At 43.9% G+C, this 26,292-nt stretch overlaps 1 protein-coding gene across 14 annotated transcripts in view; it reads right to left on the reverse strand.

The window, feature by feature from the left end:
* ppp1r12a (protein phosphatase 1, regulatory subunit 12A) overlaps positions 1-25,715 on the reverse strand; it is a 61,081-nt gene extending 35,366 nt beyond the window's left edge. For 8 of the 14 annotated variants that reach the window (XM_036149255.1, XM_036149248.1, XM_036149251.1 and 5 more), the window contains exons 1-2: positions 25,376-25,715; positions 1,484-1,614 (exon numbers count right to left, since the gene is read on the reverse strand). In XM_036149255.1, the coding sequence (XP_036005148.1) occupies positions 1,484-1,614; positions 25,376-25,612 (368 nt within the window). In that variant the 5' untranslated portion in view covers positions 25,613-25,715. The remainder of the gene's footprint in view (positions 1-1,483; positions 1,615-25,375) is intronic. The other 6 variants (XM_036149257.1, XM_012878985.3, XM_012878988.3 and 3 more) reach the window with 1 other exon arrangement.
* Positions 25,716-26,292: the final 577 nt, after the last annotated feature.

Raw genomic sequence — 26,292 nt, forward strand, 5'->3', positions numbered from 1 at the left:
ACAAGGTAAAACAGTTTTAAAACTAGCTTTGATTGAGCGACGGAATTGGGTTTAGTTGTTTTTAAAAGAATTACTTTAATAGTGATTGGTGGCACTCATTTCAGTTTCCACATCATGACTGTCCCCATTTTTGAGGCCTGAAATGTTTCCAAGTCACTAAATATTTCTTTGATACAAGAACAACATTTAAAATAAAAATGTTTGAACCTTCTTTCAGCCAGCTGACTGACAGTCTGCAGCAACTGGTGGAAGATGTGCCACAGAAGGAATAATCTAATTAACCTGTCAGGATTAGCCTGACAGAGCAAATAAAACAAAATACTGCACAATAACCACTTTAAAACAACTAAATGTAGCACTGAAGAACTTTGCTCCATTATGTGCATTAAAACCTAAATTTAAGAGTGGAAAGGATAACATTAAAAAATCAAGTTTGCACATTATGATTTACACACAAGCCAACTATTGCACCAGAACGGGAGATAGCAGCAATAAAACATGTAAAAACATATGAAGTGAACAGTATTAGGGTTTTAAGACCATCTTTTCTATGTCAGTTATTCTCACTCGTAATGATTATATTCTCAGACTACGTTACACACACAAAGATCAATGATGGAACTCCATCCATCTCCACCTCAGGGCGTAAACAAACAACTTCCATGTAAATAACTGCCAAATGCAAACAAAATGATTTCCTTTTTTACAATAAAACGATGCCACTGGCCCCTCTCCTCACGCTAGCCGTTAGCTTCAGCCTCTGGGACAAGCTAATCTTAAACTACAGAGGACAACCAGAGAGTCATCTAATGCAGGTAAGATAGGAACTGCTACTAAACCCTGAACTCTTCTAAACCCAGCATGACATCCTAACGCCATCATGAAAACAAGAACTCCTCTGAAAATCTATGTAACCCTGGAGGAAAATAGCACTGCGAACACACAGCATGGCGGGGAAACGGTTCCATGGAGGCCCACTCGGTGTTTTGGGCTCAGCGGTCTGCATCGTGTCGTTCTGATTAGAGAAACTGGCAGCAGGAAAACAATGAAGCAGAAAACCAAAGGCACTGCCAGCTTGATGGGGGAAAAAGACGGTCAGCTGCCCGTCTGCTCCTGGCTGCAGCTAAATAGTCGAAAACACATTCATGTTTCCAAAAAAGAGCAGGAAGGGATAAAAAAATAAATAAAAGGTACAACTAATAAATGAATTACTAGCTACGCTGCTTGTTGTCTATAACAAATGCATCCTAATCTTTTTAGCTTTTAGCAGTAATGTCTTAAACCGCACACCACCCAGGAAGTGAAACTCAGCTCATGGGCCCAACCAGTCACACATTTTTTTGTTCAATCTTTAGATTGTAGAGTTCAGCAATGTGTGCAACATAAAACACAAGACAGGATGTAAAGGATGAGTAAGCAGAACTCAAATCTGATGAATCTGATAGCGCGTCCACGCAAACAGAAAGAAAAAGGCCAGACTTACTCTGCTATGTCTAGGTATCCACAAGAAGCCGCGGCGTGGAGGGGGATCCAGCCCTCGTTGTCGGGCTGGTTGACGCTGGCGCCGTGCTCCACCAGGAACGTCACCATGTCGATGTTGTCGTCTATGCAAGCCTGGAAGCAACACACACACACACACACGGGCGTGAGCTGATGTCAGGGTGGAGGGAGCGTTTGGGTCCCTGCTGATGGATCGCTGCGTCCGTCCAGAGCGGCGAAGGAATCCAGGCAGCTGGAGCGTTACCAGGATGCCTGCTGCGCATAGCACGGCTGCTTGGAATACCACGGCGCGTAACGCTACACTGGCTGATGCGGCCGTTGGCGCGCCGTGTTTATATCCAGATTATTTATGAAGAGAGGGAAAAGGTCAGCTATGCTCCATAGCCAAACACTTGGTCCAACAGATTCAGGTAGTTCTACCTCAGAAACATTCGCCAGATCACCCCAGTAGTTAACGGATTTCCTTACAAATAAGTTATTCAAACCAGATATCAATATTAACGGCTCATTTATTTACTGAAATATGCCGTTTTATTATGAGCTATAAATATATTCTAATGAGTATATTAAATTTGAAGTTTGTCTCATGTTGAAAGGCTTTATATTTTCTATAATCTTGATATTTAATCATTTTGTAGACCAACCGAACAAGGGTGGGTTAAAATATTTCATCACTGTAAAAAATAAATGAATAAATAAATATAAAACACTGAAATAATTATATACAATTTCAACATATATGACTTACACATTTACTGTATTTTTCTGACTATAAGGAGAAATTAAATTCCTTAGATTGTCACAAAATTTGATGGCGCACCTTATAAATGATTACCGTTAAAATGACTGACTTTACACGTTACAACACGCTCAGAAATCTGTTGAAATGTGTAAATATGACTTTGGTTAACAACGAAGCCGCTCTGCTCCATGAATATTAAGAGCATTACGGTACACTGTGTCTTGATTGGACCCCTGAGCTGTCTACCAGACCGCCTGACTGTAATGTCTAAACTAGAAGTGAATTCATGTAAGGCAGCTCACGCCCGGAGTACGCGCTAGCAACAATAAAACTAGTAAGTTAATTAAATATAAAAGTGAAGTTTATTTTGATCTTAAGTTAGAAACAGGGCAGTGTAGTCCAGCTACTCTCCCTATCAGGAGAGAGCCATGAACACAGAGGGGCACACTGTAAAAAAGGGACCTAAAAGTAACATTTTCTTGAAATTAGTCATTTTTCCTTTATTTGAGCGGCTAAATAAGACTATCTGTCAATGGAATGAGTGTTTTTACCCCTAAAATAAGATAATTAGATATCCTGCACTTTAAGATGATGGTTTTGAATTGTTCCTATTTTAAGTGCATAAATCTTATTCCATTGGCAATTAGCCTTATTTACCTGCTCTAATCAAGGAAAAATTAAAAAAAAAATTATTTTAGTTCCCTTTTTGCAGTTCAGAGTGATATTACATTCTTGGAAAGAATATTTAATGCGCCTCATAATCCGGTGTGCCTTATGGTCTGAAAAATACGGTAGTTCCTTGATAATTTAATGACATTTACACATTTTTTCCAGTCACCAAATGTGATTATTGCATGTTAACCAACTGCAGTCCTTCAACCTTCAGAGGCATCCCTGTTCCAAGATGAGATGAGAAGGTAGTTCTGATTGGTGACTCTGGTGCATCAGAACACCGATGCATTGAACGTTTGCAGGACAGGATGACATACGTAAACATTTATCCAGTTATTTGTCGGACTCTGGCGCTTTTGGCCCCGTCTGACACAATCAAGGCTCTGCAGGCGCTTCATCTGGAGCAAGAGGATCTAAAATCAAGTAAAACAACTAAATTCCCCACCAGGAGAGCTCTGTGGAGTCAATCTGCAGCTCCACTGAAACCGCTCAGAAAACACCTCTGAATGAAAACCGGCTAATATTCAACCACGTCCTGACACCACCCACAAACCAAGCTGCCGTAACGGTGACGGCCGCCGTCTAAAATAGCAAGGGTGGGCGTTTTCACTGAAGACCGCCTGAATCACGGCTTCTGAGAGCGTCTGTACAGCGACAGCCAGTCTGCATGGCGAGCGGTAGGCCTGAGTCTGACGTACGTGTCGGCAACGCAAACGTACACAGCTTTAATTATGTCAGGGAACGCAGAACGGCTCAGTTATGATTTGCAGGAAAGAAAAGTGACGTTAGACGTGAACTCCTTTAGACTGAGGTTTCATCTTCAAAGCAGCGGTCATCAGCTCTGGTTTAAGGACACGTCCCACATCATCGCACCATTTAGCTCCTCTCTGCTGCTTTCTGCTCGTGGGAAATGTGAGAGAAAGTGAGGTTTTTTTTGTGGTTTTTGCCACGGAGCGACACATAAACCTGAACGTGAATAAATGATCCAACACTTGAACTAATTGTACAACAGAAAAACAAACCGCCCACAGCCTGTGACGCCGACGCCGCTCTCTGCGGGGGGAACGTGTGCAGCTCGCTCCCCGGTTGCCACGGCAACCCCCAGCATCCACAGGAGAAACAAGACGCACACGGACGCGCGGCGGCCTCCCCGTCCGGGGCACGCCGCTATCTGGCTGGAATCCTTGTCCAAATTTGGGCCGTTCTGGAGGCCCCCGCTCCGGCTGTGGTGCGCTCAAAGGCTCGCTCGGCTTATCTGACAGAAACCGCGCGTATTTGTCTTTGATGGACATGATATAACTGAGCCTCGCTGTTATGGTCCAGCGGCGCATAGATCAGATCCTGTAAAAGAGGATCGTTAAGGGGGATTTTTTTTTTTTTTTTCCACAGGCGGCAGGTTCTTGTCTTTTAAGCAGTTCTATTACTTAATAATAATAATAATAATAATAATAATAATAATAATAATAATAATAATAATAATAATGCTGGAAAAGGAGGCAAAACCACTAATTTATACTAATATGTTTTTTTTTTTTTTTTTTTTTACAATTTTACAGCCAAACAAATCAATCAATCCAATTAACCATTAGTGATTTCTCATTTTTGACACTTGAGGCCTTAATCTGACAGTAAGCCAACAGGAAATTGGTTGGAAGTCAACTTCACTGTCGTGGAGGAATGGTTACCTGCGGGGTTTTGTTTTAATTTTAATTTTTTGTGGCTTCCTGCTTCATAAGCCAACCTGGACGTGGCAGAGAGCAGCAAGTAGTCCCGTGTTTCGGCGAGCAGAACCGCCCCCAGACCATCATAGTACCACCGGCAGCATCGGGGTCCCGCTCTGAAATGCAGAGTTTGTTGCGACATCCGGCGTAAAACCAACACCTTCCAAAGAGCTCCACTTTAGTCAGCCAGCAAAATATTTTCCCAAAAAGTCCAATAAGAGACGGGCCTTTGTGTTCTTTGGTCAGCAGCGGGTTTGACCTTTGAACTCTCCCACGGATGCTGTTTTTTTTTTTGAGGAATCTCTCGTTTCTGAACCTTGACCAGAGATCCTAACCGCGGAGCGCAGAGCTTTAGATGTGGCTCTGTACTCTTCTGGGTCCTCTTGGACTCGCTGATGGGTTCTCTGAGCGATTCATTTAAGGCTCAGCCACTTCCTGGAAACATCCACCGCCGATCCACGTTTTCTCTCCATGTTGGGAGAACCGCTTCAATGAAAGTCGCTGTTAATTCAGGATTTACCGTTTCACACGCTGGCTTGTGATAAATTTGATAAATTATTATTTGAAAAGTGCATTTTTTTAAATAATAAATCTGTAAGGGGGCCACTACCCTCTTAGTTTTATTATTTATTATTTTTCTTTTGCCATATTTAAGTGCATGTTCTCTAAGGAATAATCACACTGCACTGCTTGTGCCATTTGGAACAAAGACAAGTCGCCCGTCCTGAAGTATAAATAGTGTCCAACCAGCAGCCAAGACAGTAAAATGAAACTCACACAGATTCTCTGCATAGTCGATTCATTACGTCACCCATCAGTGCCGTCTGAGTTTTCACTTTTACTTTTCTATTAATTATCCAAAGCAGAGAAAACCATTAAAGCCTCAGCCTGTCATCTCCCGTTTCAGCTTGCGTTTAAAACACAGCAGGGTGCCGTCTCTCTGGACGAAGAGCCAACATGATGGGAAGCAGGCGCCATCTTACGGGACGGTACGCAGCGTACGATCGTGCACACCGACACAGGTCAAGTCGAATATTCTATAAACGGCGGCAGACGGAGCCGGAGAAGCAATAAAGAAAGGGAATCAAAGGCGAGTCGTTGAGTCCGTCGCGTCGAGAAACAGTCAAACGTCCCGAGCAATCCAGCCGGTGACATCCAGAAAACCTGCGGTGAGCCTGCAAACATCACGCATGACGCAAGTGCAATTCAAACAGACGTAATTGTTTAAACCTGTTTGGGTGGCGTCCCTCAGCGAGGAGGAAACAAGAAGGGAACTTTAAACACGACGCCACTGAAGCAGAACGGTGGCTTTAAACACCGAGCTGATCAGCGCAGCGGCTAAACTGTTTAGACTAGTTTCCTGTGACCAGAACTATTGGCCAATAGCCAGTTTGGGTCGTTAAATGCTCTGAGGTCTAATGACTCAGCCAGCTGATTAGCAGCGAGGGGGGGGGGGGGGGGCACTGCTGCACTACACTCGTCCTCAAACAGCTGGCCATCTGCCGTCAGCCTCGCACGGCTCCAAGCAGCAAAACTGGAGAAAAACAAAAACACGTTCAGGGAGACATGATTCGCCTTTTCCCCGCATTTCCTCCCAACTCTGCACGCAATGATTAAACCTGTTTTCTCTATCTTGTATGAAAACCGCAAACACAAAAAAGCCCTTTGCAGATGCTGATTTTTTTTATTTATTTATTTATTTCGGAGCACTGAATGCAACTTCTAATTGACGAGACAAACGAGCATAGCTCTAGCTGCTGGGCCGGATAAAAAGGTTCATGCGTAATGAAAGCTGACGCTTCTGGGAAGTCGATGCAGCAGCAGAAATAAAGCCAGGCGATGAACTGATCAATGGCTGCAGGACGGTCCATTTAATTGGTCGATACGGTTTAATGTGGGCTGCGTGGCTCGCCTCAGAGCGGCGAGGGCTGCTCATCGACGCAGCAGCAAAATACAGCAGGCTAGAAACCAAGGACCAGAAGCTTCCCAACAGCATCGTCTGCTTTACAAGGTATTTTTGTTTACATGAAACTTTACATTTACTTTGTACATATAATATTAGTGATTGTTGCACTGATACAGGTTGCATTAAAATAATTAAAGGTGTGATTGTATTACATTGCTTTCTGCTTTGGCTTCGTACCAAACGGACCCCTGCAGGGTTTCCGCTACATGTAATAGGGGGTTTTCAGCTGACGTCACGCTCACGTGACTACTCAGTGCGTCCGCCATATTGGGTGGCAGTCGTTTCGCACCGTTGACCTGCATTGTATGACGCCTTAGGCAGTATTGGAAGTGAACAATGGGGAAAACGTGTTTAATGGTTGGTTGCACGGCCCGTGGAGGTGGAGATCAACGCTCTATCGCCTACCAGCCGTAATAGTGAATCAGTGTGAAAAAAAAAAAAACAGCTGTCTGAACAACGCCGTCACCTATGGCTGACACGGATATCCAGGTCCGATTTGGACGGTGTTAAGCTGGAATACGCCAGAGTCTGCGGTGCTCACTTTGTCACAGGTAATTAACTGTTAAGTATTTAAAACATATAAGAAGAATATATTAATAATAGGGCTTGGGCGTTATGACTTATTACTTTCCGCGGCTGTCATGTTTACTGCCTCCGCCGCCTCTACTGCCTATAACTACCGCATACTGTACTCCCTCTCTCAGCCGTGTTTTAATTTGATTAATTTCACCTTAACTTGATTTCAACCATGGTAAACCGTTGCTGTATTGTGGGCTGTAACAGCGCAACACATGATCGCCATGGAAAAAACATAGAAACAGATTAATTTTCCACCGCTTTCCTGCCTGGAGGCGCAACCACGGAGAACAACTGTTAGTGATAACAAAGAGTCGTCGGCTCGCTTGGATCGCGGCTGTAAGACGACCGATCATAACTTTCCACAGTATCCCGATGTCAATGAGAGTGTGTTCTAAACGTTTGAAACACATAGCAGCTAGTTAAAAGTACATTACATGCGCGAGTGGTTGTTAGCGCTAACGGTTAGCATGAGCCAGAGCCCGTCTGAGCACAGCTTACCTTTGAACGAGTTGCTGTGTTCCCACTGTTTGCTGGCTTTATGATCTGCAGCTCCTACCGGCGCCAATACAGTAAATACAACTTAATTTTGCGCTGGTCATTGTTCTGCTTAAATAAATAAAGCCGCGAGCGGCGTCGATCGGCCTTGCAGCCAAGCGCCTTCGCGCACCGCCCGCCGCCGGCCGCCAGCCACCGCAGAAGCATGCGACGCATTTGCGTCGGATTGTTTACATTTTTACCATCTTATTAAAACTCACCCGTCCACGTATGATGGCGATTTCCTTGATGTACATAACCAGATGTGAACTGGTTGTGAGCCTCTAGACCCTTGTAAGCTCTCATTTCCTCAAGAGTGTGCAGAGGGTTTTCACCGAACACCAGGTAATGCATCTGGATTACGGCTAAACAAGGCACCGTGGAGGGCATAGGGGTCCATATGGTCGATCACGGAACATTTCCTCAGATATACGTCCTTATCTGGTCGCTCTAGCGTGCTGGCGTACTTATCCATTCGCGATACGATAATACGTGTAAGACAACTAGAGATAAGGAAGTGTGCCACCCAATATGGCGGACCGGAAGTTGGCCAGTGACGTCAGTGAAAACACCCAATTGATTGTGGTGCACTGCCACGCCAAAATAAAAGCTGACACCTTCAGAATAATAATAAAGAAAAAAAATTATGGTAAAACGATTGCATATATGATACATCCTAGATTATATTTGTGCACTTATACTAACCATTTTCAGAGTTTGAAATGAATTTAAATATCATGAAATGTTAAAATCTGCCTTATTTTGAAAAAAACAACACTGCCTGCTGCTTCCTGTCTGGCCGTGAAGCTGCTAGGGCAGCAGCCCTGGATTACAAAGAATAAACGTGATGCAAACATCGTCTTTAAAGTAGTCTATTTTGTCTCCGAAACTGTTGCACTAAAATAATTCCCTAAAAGTAGGAAAGAACAAAGGCAGGTAGCCTTCAAAATATTACCATATCTAAATATAAATGATAGAGACAGAAACATAAAAAGAGAAAGAAAAATGGATAAATAAGAGAAAGCTTATATAAAGTTGTATTCTGTGTAATTAATGGAAAGCTCAGTGGAAGAAAAATCTTAGCAACCCCCCGAATAAAAAGCAGCACTGTTAACTGCTAATCTTGAGTTAAGTGCACTTTTCAAAAGTCAAGTCAGTGAAATACCAATTATATATGACTTAATCAGTTAAAAGCCCCCCCCCCCCATCCGACTGATGTAAGGGACAGACAGGATTATCCTGCACTCTCTCAGGACCAGGTAAACTACGCTGTAGGTAGATAAGCAGAATAATCCTGAAATATTAAAGATGCAATGGAAGTGCTGTTCTCCACTAAAGCCTAAAACCAAACAGACAGCGCGATCCCAAACCAATGCTCCTACCAGATAAGGGAAATAGAGCGGCCTTTTGCTCCTACAGGAGGAGAAAAAATTAAATAAATAAATAAATAAAAATGGGAAAGTATGGGTTCAAGTCTGGTTTTCCTGCATCAGAAATGGAAATAAATAGAGAAAAGCTCATTTTAAAGCACAGCGGGGTTCTGTGGAGAAGGCCACAACGCATCACTTTGAGCAAACCACAGCCAAACAGCAGACCATCTTTGTCAGAAGCTTCATCACAACTGTTCATTAAAACTATATTCCCAAACTCCTAAAAACTAAGAAGGACTTCTGTTCTTCCTGGGAGGACACGGACACCGAGGATCCCCGAGATGCCTTTCTCAGGTCAAACCAAAAATCAGGTATTAATGTTTCTGGTTTATTATCTAGTAGGATGTCCAAATTTAACATCAAGGAGACACTTGAGGACCCCTCCTATCCTCGACTTCCTTTAGCTGCATCCTCAGATGTTTCACGCAGAGCACACCAACATGGCAACAAGCGGCAGCTGTGCAAGCAACAAGTTTAAAGGAATTACTGCCATTCCTATAGAGGACGCATTAATAACTGTGAGGGGACGCTTTAAAAAAAAAAAAAAAAAAAAAAAAAAAAAAAAAAAAAAAAAAAAAACAGCTGTAACCGGGATAAGGTTTACTACATAGATTTCACTGGCATTAGAAATGACACCACATATATGGATACAACAAAATAAAACAAATGTCCTGACCAGGGAGGAAAAAGATGTGTCTTGGTCAAACCCCAAATATTAATAAAGCCCAGGTAAGTGTGTGAGTGAATGTGTTAGCTGCTTATCCTCAGCTTTTAACTTGAATTTTGGAAATCTCAATAACAAAAATATCTACAATCTGTTAAGAATCCACAATGAGACGGGTGGTTTAGCAATGCTAGCCACGCTAATCGCAAAGATCCTGAGAATGGTTGCAAATATTACTTATGTCCCATTTTAAAAAACACACATTTCTTAATTTAAAGACCCTTAATAGGCCGTGGGCCAGAATCTGTACGGTGACTTTTCGTATGAACTGTCAGGGGGCAACTTTCTTGCACCGGGATAAGTTGCTACACATAGCAGTGATCTCAAAACACCAATGTTCCCACGTTTTCACTTGCACATTAAGAAGTTATAGCCGATAAAAAATCTAAACTGTGGCGCTCCAGTCCAATAAGTCACGTGATTCGATTTTTGCTGCTCAGCCAATCCGATCGCTGTATTGTCAGCTGAGCGAGTTTACCACGTCATCATGGCTGCGCCCGTAAGATGGTTGTTTCTGTTGTGTCTGTTTCCAGACGAAGAAAGCCCAATAATAGCATTTTGTGGCGCCACCTGGCAGAGATCTTGATGGCAAGAAAAAAATAAATAGCCCAGACCATCCATCCATTCATCCATCCATCCATCCATTCATCCATCCATTCATTTTCTAACACGCTTATCCCTGCGTTCGCGAGGTGCCGGTCCCTATCTCCAGCTGTCAATGGGCGAGAGGCGTTGTATAAACTGGACAGGTCACCAGTCCATCGCAGGGCAGAAATAGTCCAGACTTTTGCCCAATTTACTGTGATATCACCAAGACCTGCTGCGCTAGGATAGCACAGGTGTCGTTGTGCCAAACGACTTATCCCCGCCAGAATTTGTATTCCCTGCGCCAAGAGCGCATTCAGCTGGAAGAATGAATCTAGTCAACTCCGCCTCATTTCCAACCTATTAGGCGTGGAAATGAGGATGTTTTACTTTTCTTAACGAAATATAGCAATGGTGTCGTTACATTATCGTTCATCCATCCATCCAGTATAATACGTTATGAGAAAGAAAACGGTCATTTCCAGATGTGTCACGAAAATATTAGCTTTATGTTATTAGATTGTCGAATGTCTGTCTGCTGAAACCAAAATCCACCTTCCCAAGTCCATCACAGCTGTCTGCTGGTTCTCTTTTTTTCTTTTTTGGTAGCTAAACCCGCATGAATAGATTATATAAAGCGGATTTCACGTGTGATCAAATGAACACTGAATAAAGGCACAGCCAAAATTATCAGATTTAATAAGATTTTAATTCAACCAAGAACCTTATCGAGATATTAACCGTATTAAGAAAACGAGATATGTCTCTTTTAAAAATAGAACAACGTATTAGGAGTTTAAAAAAAATAAATTTCATTTTACTAGAATGTGATGTTTAAAATATTTAGACTTCACAAAGCTGGAGGTTAAAACTTTTATTGATTTCAAAAATACAATACAAAATTCTACAAATTCCGAAGGGGATAACTCGTTTGGCACAACGAGTTTATACAACGCGTCTCACCCATTGACAGCTGGAGCTCGGCACCAGCACCTCGCAAACCCAGCGGGGATAAGCCTGTTAGAAAATGGATGGATGGATGGATGGATGGACAGATGGTCTGGGCTATTTATTTTTTTCTTGCCATCAAGATCTCTGCCAGCTGGCGCCAGAAAATGCTATTATTGGGCTTTCTTCATCTGGAAACAAATGCATACAAACATCTTACGGGCGCAGCCATGATGAACTGATGAACGCGCACAGCTGACAATACAGCGATCTGATTGGCTGAGCAGCAAAAATCGAATCACGTGACCTCTTGGACCGGAGCGCCACAGTTTAGATTTTTTATCGGCTATAACTTATTAATGTGCAAGCGAAAACGTGGGAACATTGGTGTTTTGAGATCACTGCTATGTGTAGCAACTTATCCTGGTGGAAGAAAGTTGCCCCCTGACAGTTCATACGAAACTTCTTAAGGAAGCGTCCTACAGATTCTGGCCCACGGCCTATAAATGAGACGGCAGAAGAAATGCTAGAGCTTTCTCCCTCTGACAGTCCTGCACTTCACAGCTACTTCGTCTAGTTGCTTTTTATTCTTTTGCTTTATTCTATGGCTCAATACCCAAATAATAAATGAAAGCTTTATATAGACTTATTTCAGTAAAGTTTATTTTTTTTACTTTAGCACTATAAATAAACCCTGCCTTTCTGTAAAGCAATCGCATATTTTTATAATTTTTTTTTGCTTTTTGCAGTGAATTTCTGCATAGACAGAACAACGCAGTGAAAACACGGCCCATGCATAGTGACTACGGAGGTTTTCTAGCAGAAAATCAACGCTGCAAATGCACATCTAATTGAAAAGCTCACATTAAAAAAACAAGATAACTATATTTCATAAAGAAGGAAGAGGAAAACTAAACCTTCAACCCTATTCAATGAGTGAAAATCGTCATATTTTCCTTCAGTACCTCATAAGGAAACACCACGTCTCTCTTTATTAAAACAAAATGGACAGAAGAGCTCCTCTTAGCTCAGACGTTACAGTAGTACCACTTCCCCCTCGTCAGTCAGAAGCGAGGAGCTGGCCTAGCATACCAGTGAAGAAATTCCCAGATAAGTAATACTCCTAGCCTTGGGGCTTCAGGCCTCGGTGCTCTGGCCACTCCTCGCGCGCTACGTCATCGGCTCCGAGGCGCACGGCCACTTCCACAAAAGGAATTCCTCCTTACGCGGCCGCATGCGAGCGGGGCCACATTACGCCTCTGCATTTGCATACCTCTGCGTGTCAGAAAGGTGAACCCAGGCACCTTTTAGATGAAAAACGCAACCCGTCAGACAAGAAAAAAAGGGCTCGATACGATCGCAGGGGGGGGGGAGAAAAAAAAACAACAACAATACTCTACATGACCAGAGAGTGGAGGTGTTTTTGGTGAGGTGGAGACAAAGAGCTCACAGCTCCTGTGCAATTGGCAGGGTTTGGGAGGCCAGAGGGTACGAGGGGGGGGGGGGACGACCAGCTGGGTCCCTTAACCAGAGGAGCTCTTTTTGGCGATGTAACAGAGCTACGACACTATCTCTCCCTCTCACACACTTCCAGCCTTCGTCTTCAGCACTGCGGCTGCTACCGAGGACGACCATATATGGCCCTGGGATTCCCGTGGAAAAAAGACCGGGGATTGTGGAAGAGAGAGAGAGAGAGAGAGGGGGAGGAGGGGGGTGCCAGCAAGAGTTTAACCGACGTTTCACCCAGCAGCTAAAACAATCCCCCCCCCACTTGAGAGGCCAGCTTTGCTTCCATGCGAGGGGTCTGAAGCCCAGAGAGAGGACCGGTCTAGAGCTCGGACGGCGGCGCAGAGACGCGGCTTCTGCTGCCGCGGTCGCATAATAGAGGCCTTGTGTGGCGGCGGCGCAGAGAGAGACGGTCCACTGAAGAGGCGATGAGCACGAGCCAGACCACCACAACGTCCTCTGGCATGGCGTCAGCCTTCATGCCCACCGGCTGCAGGGTAAAGGGACGGCGTGGAGGACGGCGCCTGGCCTGCAGGGCTGTGACAGCTTAGAAGCTATGGCAGCCGGTAGTGTGGATCTGTGTGTTACGCGTAATTCAGGGATGAAGCAATGAAGGATGGCCTGAAAAAGACAATCAGTTTCTATTAGACGTAGGCTGGATGTTGGTATAAAGCTGTAGTGGTTTTCTTCTCTTTGGGTTTAAAGTATCTTTGCTCAAAAGCCAGAGTAGAAAAAAACCCATAAAAATCACCAGAGTAACCAGTGCTGTCATTCCTCTACATGTTGCTGCACACTGCTGGACAGCTGGCTGAAGAAAAGCTGCGTTTAACGAAAACGTTTGCGAAGAACATGTAAAAGTTTCATCGTCTGGATAAAATGTTACATTTTATTTCAAGAATTTACCCCCAAGTTTATGTTAAAAACCTAAAGAACAATAAATATTACCGACAATTATATTTGTATTAATAAATGCATTATTTTAGGAGCAGCAGAAACAACTGGCACTCTGTGTTAAATGAAAACAATGTGATCATTTTATTTCTGTAAATGTTGCTATAAATACTGCGATCCTGTGAAACCCTGCTACTTTTTACTCAGCCAGCTACCAACTTCTCCTTTTTCCACATTAAAACTTAACATATCCACCATGCAGCCAAAGAATACATCAGCAGTAAATGTTGAGGCATAAATGAACAATGTGATGCAGCTTAAATAGACGAAGCCTTAGTTTGGCGGGCTTTGTGACGACGTGGGGCGACGGTGCAGGCAGACGTGTGAACAAATACGTGTGTGTGTGTCTACATGAGTCTGTTTTATGCTGCTGTCAGTGAGAAAAGTCGAGGGGAATGGAGAAGCAGCCTCACTAGTGGAGCCTCAAAGAGGAAATGAGAAAAATAAACAGCCACTTCCTGTTCCTCTCCGGGCCTAAAAGCTCCAACCCAGATCCGCTCCATGACCACGTCCAGGAGAGTGAGGAGCACCAAGGAAGGAATCCGATTCGCTGCACTTCCAGCAAAATGTTCGGCGCCGTCGGCTGGACGGTTCGATCATCAAAATGTAAGGAGCGCAACGAACATGAGCGACGGAAACACCTCTGGCCCAGGTGGAGATCAGAATTTATGCAGATTGCATGTAGCGTGCTGTACAGCAGCACTAATGCTTTGGCTCGTTAATTATTCATCTTATAGTCTGGAAGCTTCACAGCATGACTGACCTCAGGGACCTCGCATTTACGCTCCAGAAAACATGGAAGCAGGCCTCTGCGTGAGCAAACTAATCAAACCCTGTAATATAGAAAAGATTTTATTTAGAAGGTTTTTCTATTTCATGGAGTTCATGACACCAGCCGCTCTAACAGCCTGACAGAGCCTCCACCGTGCTTTTCTACACATTCAGCTTTTAATCTGAAACCAACCTAAAGTCTGGGTTGAGAGCGAGTAGAAAAAAAAAAAAAAAAAAAAAAAAAAAAAAAAAAACCCTCAGACCAACAGTCCATTAACCTGACAAGCCAGATAAAATCCGTTCAGGTAAAGGAGCGACATTCAGAGGAGCTGATTGGGCGAAGCGACATTCAGAGGAGCTGATTGGGCGAAGCGACATTCAGAGGAGCTGATTGGGCGAAGCGACATTCAGAGGAGCTGATTGGGCGAAGCGACATTCAGAGGAGCTGATTGGGCGAAGCGACATTCAGAGGAGCTGATTGGGCGAAGCGACATTCAGAGGAGCTGATTGGGCGAAGCGACATTCAGAGGAGCTGATTGGGCGAAGCGACATTCTGAGGAGCTGATTGGGCGAAGCGACATTCTGAGGAGCTGATTGGGCGAAGCGACATTCTGAGGAGCTGATTGGGCGAAGCGACATTCTGAGGAGCTGATTGGGCGAAGCGACATTCTGAGGAGCTGATTGGGCGAAGCGACATTCTGAGGAGCTGATTGGGCGAAGCGACATTCTGAGGAGCTGATTGGGCGAAGCGACACCTAGAGCCCGCCTACCAGAAGGTTGCTTTAAGCCAATCACGTTATCAAATGAAAATATCAGAAGCAGTAGGCGCCATGAGACGCCACAACAAGTTACGCTGGTCAAGGCGCAAGAAGAAGAAGAAGAAGAAGAAGAAGAAATGGTGATTCTGACAACAGATGTGATGGCAGCAGCCGCGCGTAAAACCTCCTCAATGCCTTTATGACGGTTTGGCTGTCAACTTTTGCCTTCGTCACCGCCGGTATGCCCCGCCTTGAACCGTAACACTGCAGTACGCTCGATAAAGCTGTTGAATTCGTTCAGATCTCAACAAGACGTGACCGATGTGCGCCAAAGGCACCGATTTCTGAGCGTTTAGTCACTCGGCAAACTCTGTACGTTAAAGTTTGGGATAGTCGTGCCAGAAAATACTTTTTTCTGATCTCACTTTCAAACAACTGTTTATTTTTTTTACCTCGCATTCGATCCTTCTCTCTTCTATTGGTCCTCAGTGCTTCAGAAATAGTCAACAGCCAGAGGTCTGGGTTAATAATAGTCATGGATCGTTTATTAGGAGGTTACTAAAAAGTTTGATCAAGTTTAAAGTGTAAGTCCACGTTTAGAAGAGAGCTTCGGTGCGTTTAACACACAGCTGGCTATAAATGCAGCTGTCTTGAGAGGAGAAAAGCCCCACGCTTCCACAGCCGGCAAGTGGACATGTGCGTTTTCCACTAATTGTGCCGGCAGCTCCACAAGACAATGAGCAACCCCTGAGCTCCACGTCCAGGTGTTTTTACTTCAAAGGCTAGCTCGTAAAAACAAAGTCAGCGTGAGATGACGGCAGAATGGCTTCAAGAAGACCTGGCTCAGGCACGAGACAGGCGCACAGTGCCACAGGGTAGGAAAAAAAAACAACAAACAAGCTGAAGTCATCCTGCAAACATTTCGCAGCAGGTCAATATGACGGCGGCTTTGGGAAAGGAAAAGAAGTAAGAAAAGCAAGTGCTGCTAATTAATCTGGCCTCATCGGTTCACATTTTCCAACCGACAACTTTCGTGTATTTATGCACGTCGGGCATTTTCACAGTGGGGATCACAAAGAGCCGTTAACACTAATTATGCCCGTTTGGATTTTCAGACGGAGCTCCACAACAAACCAAAGGTGTCAAACTCTGGTCCTCTACAAACCGCGTCCTGCAATGTTTGGATGTGGCCCAAAGCCGACACATTCACGCCGAATGAGCGCAGACCTTTAAGTGCAGGAGGTGGGAATTCAGTTAATAATAACTATTTAACTCAGGGGTCGATGAAAAAACACCTAAAAGTTGCAGAAAACTTGCCCTCAAACTCTTTGAGGGCATCTTTAGAGCAAAACCTGAAAGGTTTCTTCACCTTTTATGCAGAATTCAACACAATCGCTACAGAATCCCATCTATATTTTCTCTTATAAATGTTCTATCCCTGTAAATCAGCTGAACAGCTAGCTACAAAGCCCCCATTTTTGTAGAAGCACATGGCTAATTAGCATAACAATCTAGGTGAACATTACCAAGTTCATTTCAAAGCCACTACAGCAATTTTTTTTATGCTTTTTTTTGTGTTTTTTTTATTTATTTATACACAGCCAGCCAGTTATAGCAGCAATTTACGCCACAAATCTTTCAGGGTACGTCTCTGTTAACTTTGTACAGCCAGACACATTTTATTCTCGACCTTTCATTGAAGAATGCCTGTTCTAGAAATTAAAATCCAGCATTAGACTCAGCCAGCACAGATCAGAACGTTTTGTCGTTCTAACAGGAACATCCCATAAACCGAACCGCTCCATCGCAGCTCTGGCTGCATGCTTAGGGTCGCTAAACTCACTCACGGCGTTCTGCAGCCTTAAACAGGAAGTTGGACGACGCTAAACAGAGCTGAACACTGCAGAAAAACACCGACCGGAGCAGCTTCCCTTTCACTGCTAAAGAAAAGTACCTGGACCAGCAGTCAGTCAGTGTTCTGCCACGCGGTTCTTTACATCTAGGTGAACAGAGCGCCTTCTACGCGTTTGTAGTGTCCCCCAACGTGGTTTTAAGGATTGTCAAAATAATCAATACCAAAACACCAAAATTTAGAGATTATCGTTTGCGTGACAAACCAAAATGACCCATTCAGTCATGCTTCTTCCAAGACCAGCGCTGCAATAACAGACACTCTGCCCCACATATGTCTAGAGAAAAACAAAAAAAACAAAAAAAACAAACGTACAACAGTCCTTAGCCGACAAGGTAAACACTAAAGCGCTGTTCAGAGGTACTTTCCCTGAAACAGATGGACAGGAGCAAGTTAAACGCCGAATGACGCCTCATGCTAGTTGCGCTAACGCTAAGGACTAAAGCTACTACGCCAATGTTTGAGAACACTTTAAAAAAAAAAAAAGGTAAATAAAACTCCTGGACCTGCTACAATGGAGCAGTAAACCTAGACGACATACGCTAACGCTGTTTAAATATTAATTTCAGACACAGATGGCCTAATGAAAATGCTCAGCCCTGCTGTCGTACCACTTAATGCAGGAAAATGTTAATCAGTGGACGACTCAGTCGGCTACGAAGCAGCGAAGCAACAAAACCAGGCAGCGCACCCCCTCCATCGCTCCAGAGTTTAGCTTTAAAGCTACTGGAGGCTAAGGTGGTTAACAATAACACAGGTTATGGTGGAGCCACCCTGAAGCTGTCCACCAGAGAAGAAGAAGCCAGAGCGGCCCGCCCTGCTGCTGCTGTAGTTGATCACTGAAGAAAATATCATGCAAAGTGACCAGAAGGGCACAAAGTGCAGAAAGCTGCTGCTGCTGAGCGCATTTGCATGGATCAGATCCTTGTTTACCGAGTAAGAATAGGCAGCATGTGAAACATTTTATTCTCATACTGAAATGATTCTTCAACTGCACCATTTTGTTGTTTAATTGACAAGCAATACTGAGCATTATGTCTACAGGGAAGTGTCTTTTTAAAATGACATTTGTTATTTTTCTTTATGATCCATCCATCATAAGAAATGCATTGTAGTTTGTGGCTGTAGCACGACAAAATAACGGAAGGCTGAAGGTGTTTGAATACTTTTGCAAGGCACAAAATAAAATGGAAACAACCCATTTGCTGATACAGAACTACAAAAGTCATTAGTGAACAGAAGGGTTAAAATAGGCCACAAAGAAATTTGTCTTTTCTAGAAACCCAACAGCCTCCTATTAACAACAACAAAAAATATTCCTAAAGAGCCGTTAAATGAGCTGAGACTGATTTCTCGACAAACTCTTCAAATGCTTTCGAGTTTCAATTTCAAGTTAGACACAATCTTGAGACCAGGAAACGCTGATGTGTCCCAATCGGCGGATGACCTGACGTGCTGCAAAGCGTTTGTGTGCCAATGGCAGAAAGACTTCCTGATGGTGATTACGGGCTTGGCGAAGAAGTGGAATGAAAGCGCGAGGACGGCCGGCTTGACAAGGAGACACCTGCCAATTAGACGGAGGTAAAGCATCCATGCGTCTGGGCTCAGTTTCTAAAATTAACATTCTCAGGCGTGGAGCCAGCGGAAGTTACAATGGAGCTACAGTGATTCTTTCTCACTGGAATCCACAGTTGTGACTGCCTTGGATTTAAGGTTAGAGGATCGAATGGGGACCTTAAGTTTGTCTTTTAGTTGAGAGTCAAACTTAACTCCCATTACTCTAACCTCAGGCTGCATGAAAATCTAAAAACTGTACTCCTGCTGCTCTTACATGTCGGGGGTTTATTGTACTTTAGCCGAGCAAAGCTGCCTGATAAATGTGGATTTATTACAATTTTACAATGGTAGCCAAATACAAAGAAACAAAAGATATATAACATAAGTCAGGAAGGTATGGAGAGTCAAAGCAAACTCAACCTCAGGGGGAAAACCTGGCAAAATATTAACATTCAACTGTTCTTTGTTCAACCTCGAGCTAGACAAAGAAAATCTAGACAGTCTAGATTCTAGGCTATGAATTATTAAACTGTACCTTCATTTATTCAACAATTTGTTAGATATTCATGAGACGAACCAGCAGGTATAACGGCACCGAATCAACCAATGAGAGAAGAGACGGCCTTGTATTGGCAGCAGATTTTCAGATTAAAACAGTCCAACGTCTCCAAAGCGAGGGACCTTTAACACGCCGACGTTCATGGTGAAACTAGACAGACTGCTGCAGCTCCTGACAGGCTGCTTCACATTTACAAGATTTCATTTGCAGGAAATATGGGCAGTATTTGCATTTTTTTGTTTTACAGCCCTTAAGGGTTCGACAGGTCCGAACTGAAACTGAAAGACCAGCAAGATTTAGGCTCAGGATTCATCTCCAGGAAGACAAAAAAAAAAAAAAAAAGAGAAAAAAAAAAAAAAGTACTCAAATGACTGAAAAAAAAAACTGATTATCAAACTTATATTAGGAACTTTTCTCCATCCTAGCAACAAATAAATAAAAAAAATAAAAAAAACACTTTTGAACCGATTTTGTCAGCATTGTATATTACTAGGAAATACATTTAACCTAAAATTTGTTTCATATTCATTTCATCGCACTTTTATTGACACCTAGAAGTGGAAACAAAAGTCCTTTGATAGAAAGTTCAGATGTGAACCCAACAACAAAAAAAAAAAAAAATACTGTTGACGCATTAGAGCGAGCCCCTAACCTTTATCTGCTTTATCCGGAAGAAAGAAGGTGATTTTAGTGCTAATGCACTTATTAATAGAAACTTGACCTTTTTTAATAGTACCTGAGCTGCTGATTACTGATCAGAGGCAGAATTTGGCCCTTTTAGATCTCAATCTACAGCTGCTAAAAATACTCAGTAGCATGATGCCCATCTCATCCTTTTCCTGAACATGTGCCGTCTTCATCCAACAGCGATCGCATTCACCGACCGTCCGGAAGAAGGACGCAGCCATCTTAATGTCGTTCGCCGCCTCCCGTTTCGCTGGGAGGCCGATTCTCGCGTGACGCTTGCTCTGTACTCGGTCCGTAAAATCCACCGCCACGAGCGGCGGGCGGCCCCAGAGACGGTGCCAGAGAACGTCCGCCGCCCCTAAGGCCATACATAGTGAGGGTGTGTAATGTCAACAGACACGGGCATTGTAACGTCCAACTAGCATGTGGAGCTTAGCTGAGCGTTTGGGATCAGCGCGGCGCAGGAGTGCAGCAGCAGAGTTCAGCCGCGGGTCAGCCAGGAGATTTTCCCCCGACGTGAAGCAACAGGCCCTCGTCGCCTGCGCTTTGCTGGCGTCGCGAGCAGAGAAGGGAGGGGTGTAAGTGACAGCTGAGGAATGTCTTCTGTGCTCGCTCTTTACTATGGTTTCCAGCGAGCGTCATGTGAGGAATGCCCAGGGCAGGACAGCAGGCCTTGGAATGTCACCCTCTGAGAGCGCTTTAGCTGACGGGATGGATGGTGATCTGGAACCTCCGCCCGCCGCTGGAAGACCTCGCGCATCCGCTCCGCCGTCCGCCTACAGCGCCTCGCCGGACCGACCGGCTCCCGACAACTTCTGGTCATCTTCAAAACGTTAACGCCGTTTACTGGCAAATTACGCCAGAAAACAATCAAAGTACTGTAAAGTGCAAAGAGAATCATACTTTCCCTGCATTTAGCGCCACCCATCTTCCCCACAGCAGGACGCTGCCATAACCACGTTTACCGGCTTTCTTTCACCGTGGCTCTCTTCCTGTAAACTGTGACAGATTTCTCCACCAGGTTCTCTTTGATGGAATCACTCCTTGTCCTTCCTGTCAGTTCAGGCGCTTGGACCCGTCTTGGTAAGTTTGTAGGAGGACCATACTCTCGTTTTTCAAATGGTTGCTTTAAAAAGTCTCCAACAGTTTATATCGGACCCGTCGGCCGTGTTCCTTTGTCTTCACGACGCCGTTTGTCCACTAATGTTCTCCAACGACCTCTGAGGCCAGATTTATAGAACAATTAACCAACTAATTAAGTGACTTCTGAAGGAAACTGGTTTTGTTTTGGGGGTGCCAACACAAATGCACGTGATCAAATATTTACAAATCCACTTTCCCCTCCGCTTCAGAATCACGCAGACATGTTTTGCATCATAACCATCCATGTGCACCATGTTTTCAGACGAGAAAAATCTGCATTAATCCACCGCGTCGCGACTTCTTTGCAGAAACGCTCCTTCTCTTGCAGAGAGTCTGCGACTCGGAGACAGAAGCACCTCTGGCCTAAATGACGGCAGGTCTGTAACGCAAAGCAGTGCTGCAGACTGAGTCACAGCTAAAGTTAGCGTCGTACCCTGAAACCCAGCTAGGACCACATGGGCTGGGGGTATTTTTAACCCTCAACCCGTCACCAAGAATGGCAGAGATACTGTAAGCGAAGAGCGAGCCACTGTGAACATGACAGAAACAAAGACACAGGTCGGGCGCTTAGTTCCAACCGTTTCCTACAAATTCATTACCCTTCATGAATAAAGAGTGTCTTTTAATGCATCTATTAAAAAAAATATGAAGCAAAAGAAAAACACCTCCGGTATAAGTTCCTGAACCATTTCCAACCCAACATCTCAGTTTGTACAAATCTCTCTGCGAGCAGACCAGAATGTTTCCCTCAACACGCGCCGACAGCACAGCTGGCCTATTATTAGCAGCGGACCAGCGTGCCTTCAGAAAGCCGGGGAATAAGAAACGTTGCATTGTTTGGCTCGGAAAGATTTGAGTCACGTGGTAAAAAGAACCTCCAGAAAAAAAAAATCCAACTGATGCAGCAGCATCACCTCCAGAGCCGCTGCTGAGGCACTTCCTGGCCAAGTTCAGGTTTTGGTCGAGGTCACACCTACTGATCTCAATCTTGACTGATTCACTGTTTTTTATTTTAAGAACCATAACTCAGAGCAGAAAGAAATGTGCTCCAGGCTCTTTAATAAATAGGAGTAGCCTTAAGTCCAAACAGAGGACTGTGATCCATATATATGCATCACGGTACATCCTGCAGGCTGACCCACTTATACGCTGATAAGGCCGACTTTCTTAATTTCAGTACATTTATTTAGCAGGAAGGGGATGCAACAGAAATATGATTTTTCTTTAGCTCAGAGGCAAACGTCAGATCAGATTGCACCTCTAGCATCACCGGTTTTAACAGCTATGTGCCAAACAGGACTAAAACAGCGAGGAGCTTTTCTAAAGGGGATCAAAAGGAGCTCGACCAACAGCAAGCAGGAGGTATTTTGATAAAATGTGAACTGCATGAGCCTACGGTGCTGTGCATCATGAACACGGCAGCAAGCGAAACGTAACGCCGTTTAGGTTGACGAGGCTTGCAGCAACTGAGAACGCGAGGTCAAAGGTGTAAATGTTTATCTGTGAGTTTTACAGCAGCATTTGAATACGGAAAACTGTCAAAATAAAAGTGTCCGCACAGAGAGGCCAGCGGTCTAAATGAGACGGCCGGGCCAGAGGTTCCCTCTGAGATCAGCGTAACGTTTAGGTGGGTTTTAAACGCTGGCTCATTGAGACGAGTTAACGAAGAATTCAGACGGTACAGCGTCAGCAAGGAGTTAGACCCAAACCTTCACTGCAGGACGGCTGCAGCTTAGCCACGTTACCGTCAGCGAGTCTGCAGCTGCATTTAATAATCCGGTTCCTGGATTTAGTAATCCAGTTCTTCAAAATCCCCCGTAATAAAGTAAATACATTCAGAACAGAATAAGTCATTTATTTGATTGCCATTGGCCACAAAGCCGCGACAACGTTGACCTGACGTGTGGTTTACCTGTAGAAGACTTGATGTTTTTAAATGCAATAGTCTCCTAACGTTTTCCCAACAACATGCAAACCAAAGTTTAACAATTCTGATGAGCTTTTGCTTTTCCAACTTAAGCAAAAACCCACACCTAAACTAAAAAGACTATTAGAAAGTAATAGTTGTGTTGGATGCCACATTATGATCCTAAAACATACATTGATTCCAAAAGTATTGATACCAACTGCAAACGTGTTACACTGAAAATAACCGGTATCCTATTTTTACAACCTTTTTGATATTAAAAACAGGAATAGAAAAAAAAAAAAAAAAAAAAAAAAAAGAGAAGTGCTGTGCTTCTCCTTTTATAAGACAGCGTTAAATGTTTAGTACATATTCTTTGCTGCCGTTTCTTAATAGTGGAGAATATAGATGGGTTAAAGTCAATTAAGTGAATTGTTAGTCCAACCAAGGACAAAGGTTGAAAACTGAATGCCAATATTCACATTTTAAATCAGTCTTCTGTTTTAAGTGACAACATTTGACGCATTTTAATGGAAACTGAGGGATATTGTTCACCGGCTATCACGAACCAACACATTGTGTCATTTGAATGGTCTCAAAGCTCTTTGCGTTACCAACATATAAAAGCGTTGTCGAACTGCAACAGGTTTAGCTCAAAGCATAAATATTGCCAGACCAAGGACGCACATCCTGTGCCTCGGTAAATGTCTTGATCAGGGAGGGGAGAAAAAGAAAACTTTGAACATTAAAAGATGTCAAAAGATCCATTTTAAATGATGCCATGAAAGACAGTTTTGAATGAAATTATATAAGAATAGAGGAAATAAAACGACTCACTTCCTATGACGTGGGTAATTATTTAAAAAGCAAGTGTTGGATTTTTCAATTTCCATGTGAAGTTTGAGCACAATCATAAGTCTACAATAAATGTGTGCATTTAAAAAACAAAAACATAATATATAAGCATCCAAACATTAACATGGGACTCCCCTTCTATCCAGACCTTATGTCCCAGTACAGCTTTCTGTCTTGCAACGCCCCTGGTTCCCTGGTGCTGAAGCCCACAGCTACATACAAACCGATCAAGTTAACATTGCGATCATTGCCGAATCCTGGGTCGCTTATTTCGGGCTTTGCCGACGTTTATCCCCATTAATGCTGTTGCTTAATTCTGCCGCAAAGTGCCGAAACTCTGCAAGCGCAAAGAGAGGCTAGCGGCTGTAGCTCCAGCGCTTAGCGGGCAAAAATGTTAGCTTGGCACGGATGGCAGCGCAGCCAAAACGTCAAAATATGAGTTAGCCCGCTTGTTTTTATTTTTTTATTTTGGTTTAAGCAGATACAAAACACTGCTAGATTTCCACATTTAGAGGCCGATGGGTACAGCTGGAACACACAGTCAGCTCGGCTAGCGAATGAATTAAGCTAAAGCCAGTTCTTTTAGCATGCTAGCGCTAGCTTACCCCCTAACCTCTCTCTTTAGCCGAAGTGACGCTCCCAAATGTAACACGAAAACGAGTGTTAAAGTTAACCAGGACCTTCCAATTAAAGCACCGCACTGGTAACATCGACGTGTAACAAGATACCCAAGCTAGCCGCTCGCTCCTCTCCAGAGAGTAGCCACCGTCGCGTCTCTGGGTTTATCAACAAAACCGACTTTTACTGCTAGCCAGGTAGCAATTCTTCCCTGCTGAATGCGGGCTTAAACAATCCCTATTTTAATGGTAATTCCTCCTGACGTGGCTAGTTTAAAGTGTTCTGTCTTTTTGTTCCCCCTTTTTCTTTTTTTAAATAAACAATTTCTCTCTCAACTAGAGAAACACTCAAGAGTGAATGTTTTTTTTTTCCACGTAGGCTTTAAATGTGAAATGCAGCAGAACAGAAATTAGACCGTACCCAACGGGTTAACGATACATAGGATCGGGCGAGTTAATAGAGGGGGAAGAAGGTAAATCAGTCCGAAAAGGGACGCCCGTAAAAGCTCGGTGTGTGTGTGTACATATTGTACATATGATCATCATCAAGCTCGGGGAGCTAATGGCTTCGGTCCGTCTCCGCGTCGAGAACGACGAGGCTGCTCGGGTAGGTAAACAACGGGATGAGAATGGCTTCCATTTGACAGGTGTTCCAGGGCGAGCAGTTGCTCCCAGCAAACGGCTGTCCGCGGCTAAAGGTGCCCACTGTGCCGACGGCTGACATTACGAAACAATGGCAGGGAGGCACAAACCTGGTGGAGCGCGGTGAGACCGTCCACATTGGCGTAGTTGATGTCAGCGCCCCGGTCAAGCAGACGGAGCACCTCCTCCGTATCGCCGCTCGAGCAGGCGGCCAGAAACACGGCGCCATCATCGAACTTCACCTTCGTCTTCTTCTTCTTCAGGACAGGCGGCTCCTGGTCCGTCTCCGAGCCCAGCCAGCGCTTTAACTGCTCATTCCTTTTCTGCTTGGCGTCCGCCATCTTCATCCCCCTCCTGTCTCGGGCTTCTTTTCGTGCTCCGAGAGAGGGTATACTTTATAGAGCCACTATCCCACAGCGCACTGGGGCGTGGGAAGGGAGGGCTGGGGAGGAGGGAGGGGGAAACGCGGAGGGAAAGAGGCGTCTGGATTGTTTTACGTAACCTCGCGAGAACTGGAGCTCAGGTCCTGCAGTACAAAAGGACAATGCGATTTCAAGCTGTAGCACATTGATAAAAAATAAAACAATGAAGAGCGTGTGAACAGTCTAAAACTTTCTTTCTTTCTTTCTTTCTTTCTTTCTTTCTTTCTTTCTTTCTTTCTTTCTTTCTTTCTTTCTTTCTTTCTTTCTTTCTTTCTTTCTTTCAGTGTAATGACAAAAAACTTAAGAGCTCTAAAAAATATGTATTTAACTGTTTGATATTTGGTTTTTTTTGTTTTTTATAACCATACTAGGCTGTTTTTAAACACATTGATCAATTACATTTCCTGCAAAAAAAATTTAATAAATTCAATTAAAAACAGTTGTGCAAACTGAAGTATAGGATTGTTACTGAATGACAAGTGTGAGTGTGATCTCTGGGTGTAAACGATGTGAAAAGGGTTGATTTAATAACAGAATAAAGCCTCATAAATACAAATTGTGACAATGCATCTCCTAACGAATCTGTAAAATTGTATCTAATCAAA

The sequence above is a fragment of the Fundulus heteroclitus genome, chromosome 17 (assembly GCF_011125445.2).
Source record: "Fundulus heteroclitus isolate FHET01 chromosome 17, MU-UCD_Fhet_4.1, whole genome shotgun sequence".
Lineage (NCBI taxonomy): Eukaryota > Metazoa > Chordata > Actinopteri > Cyprinodontiformes > Fundulidae > Fundulus > Fundulus heteroclitus.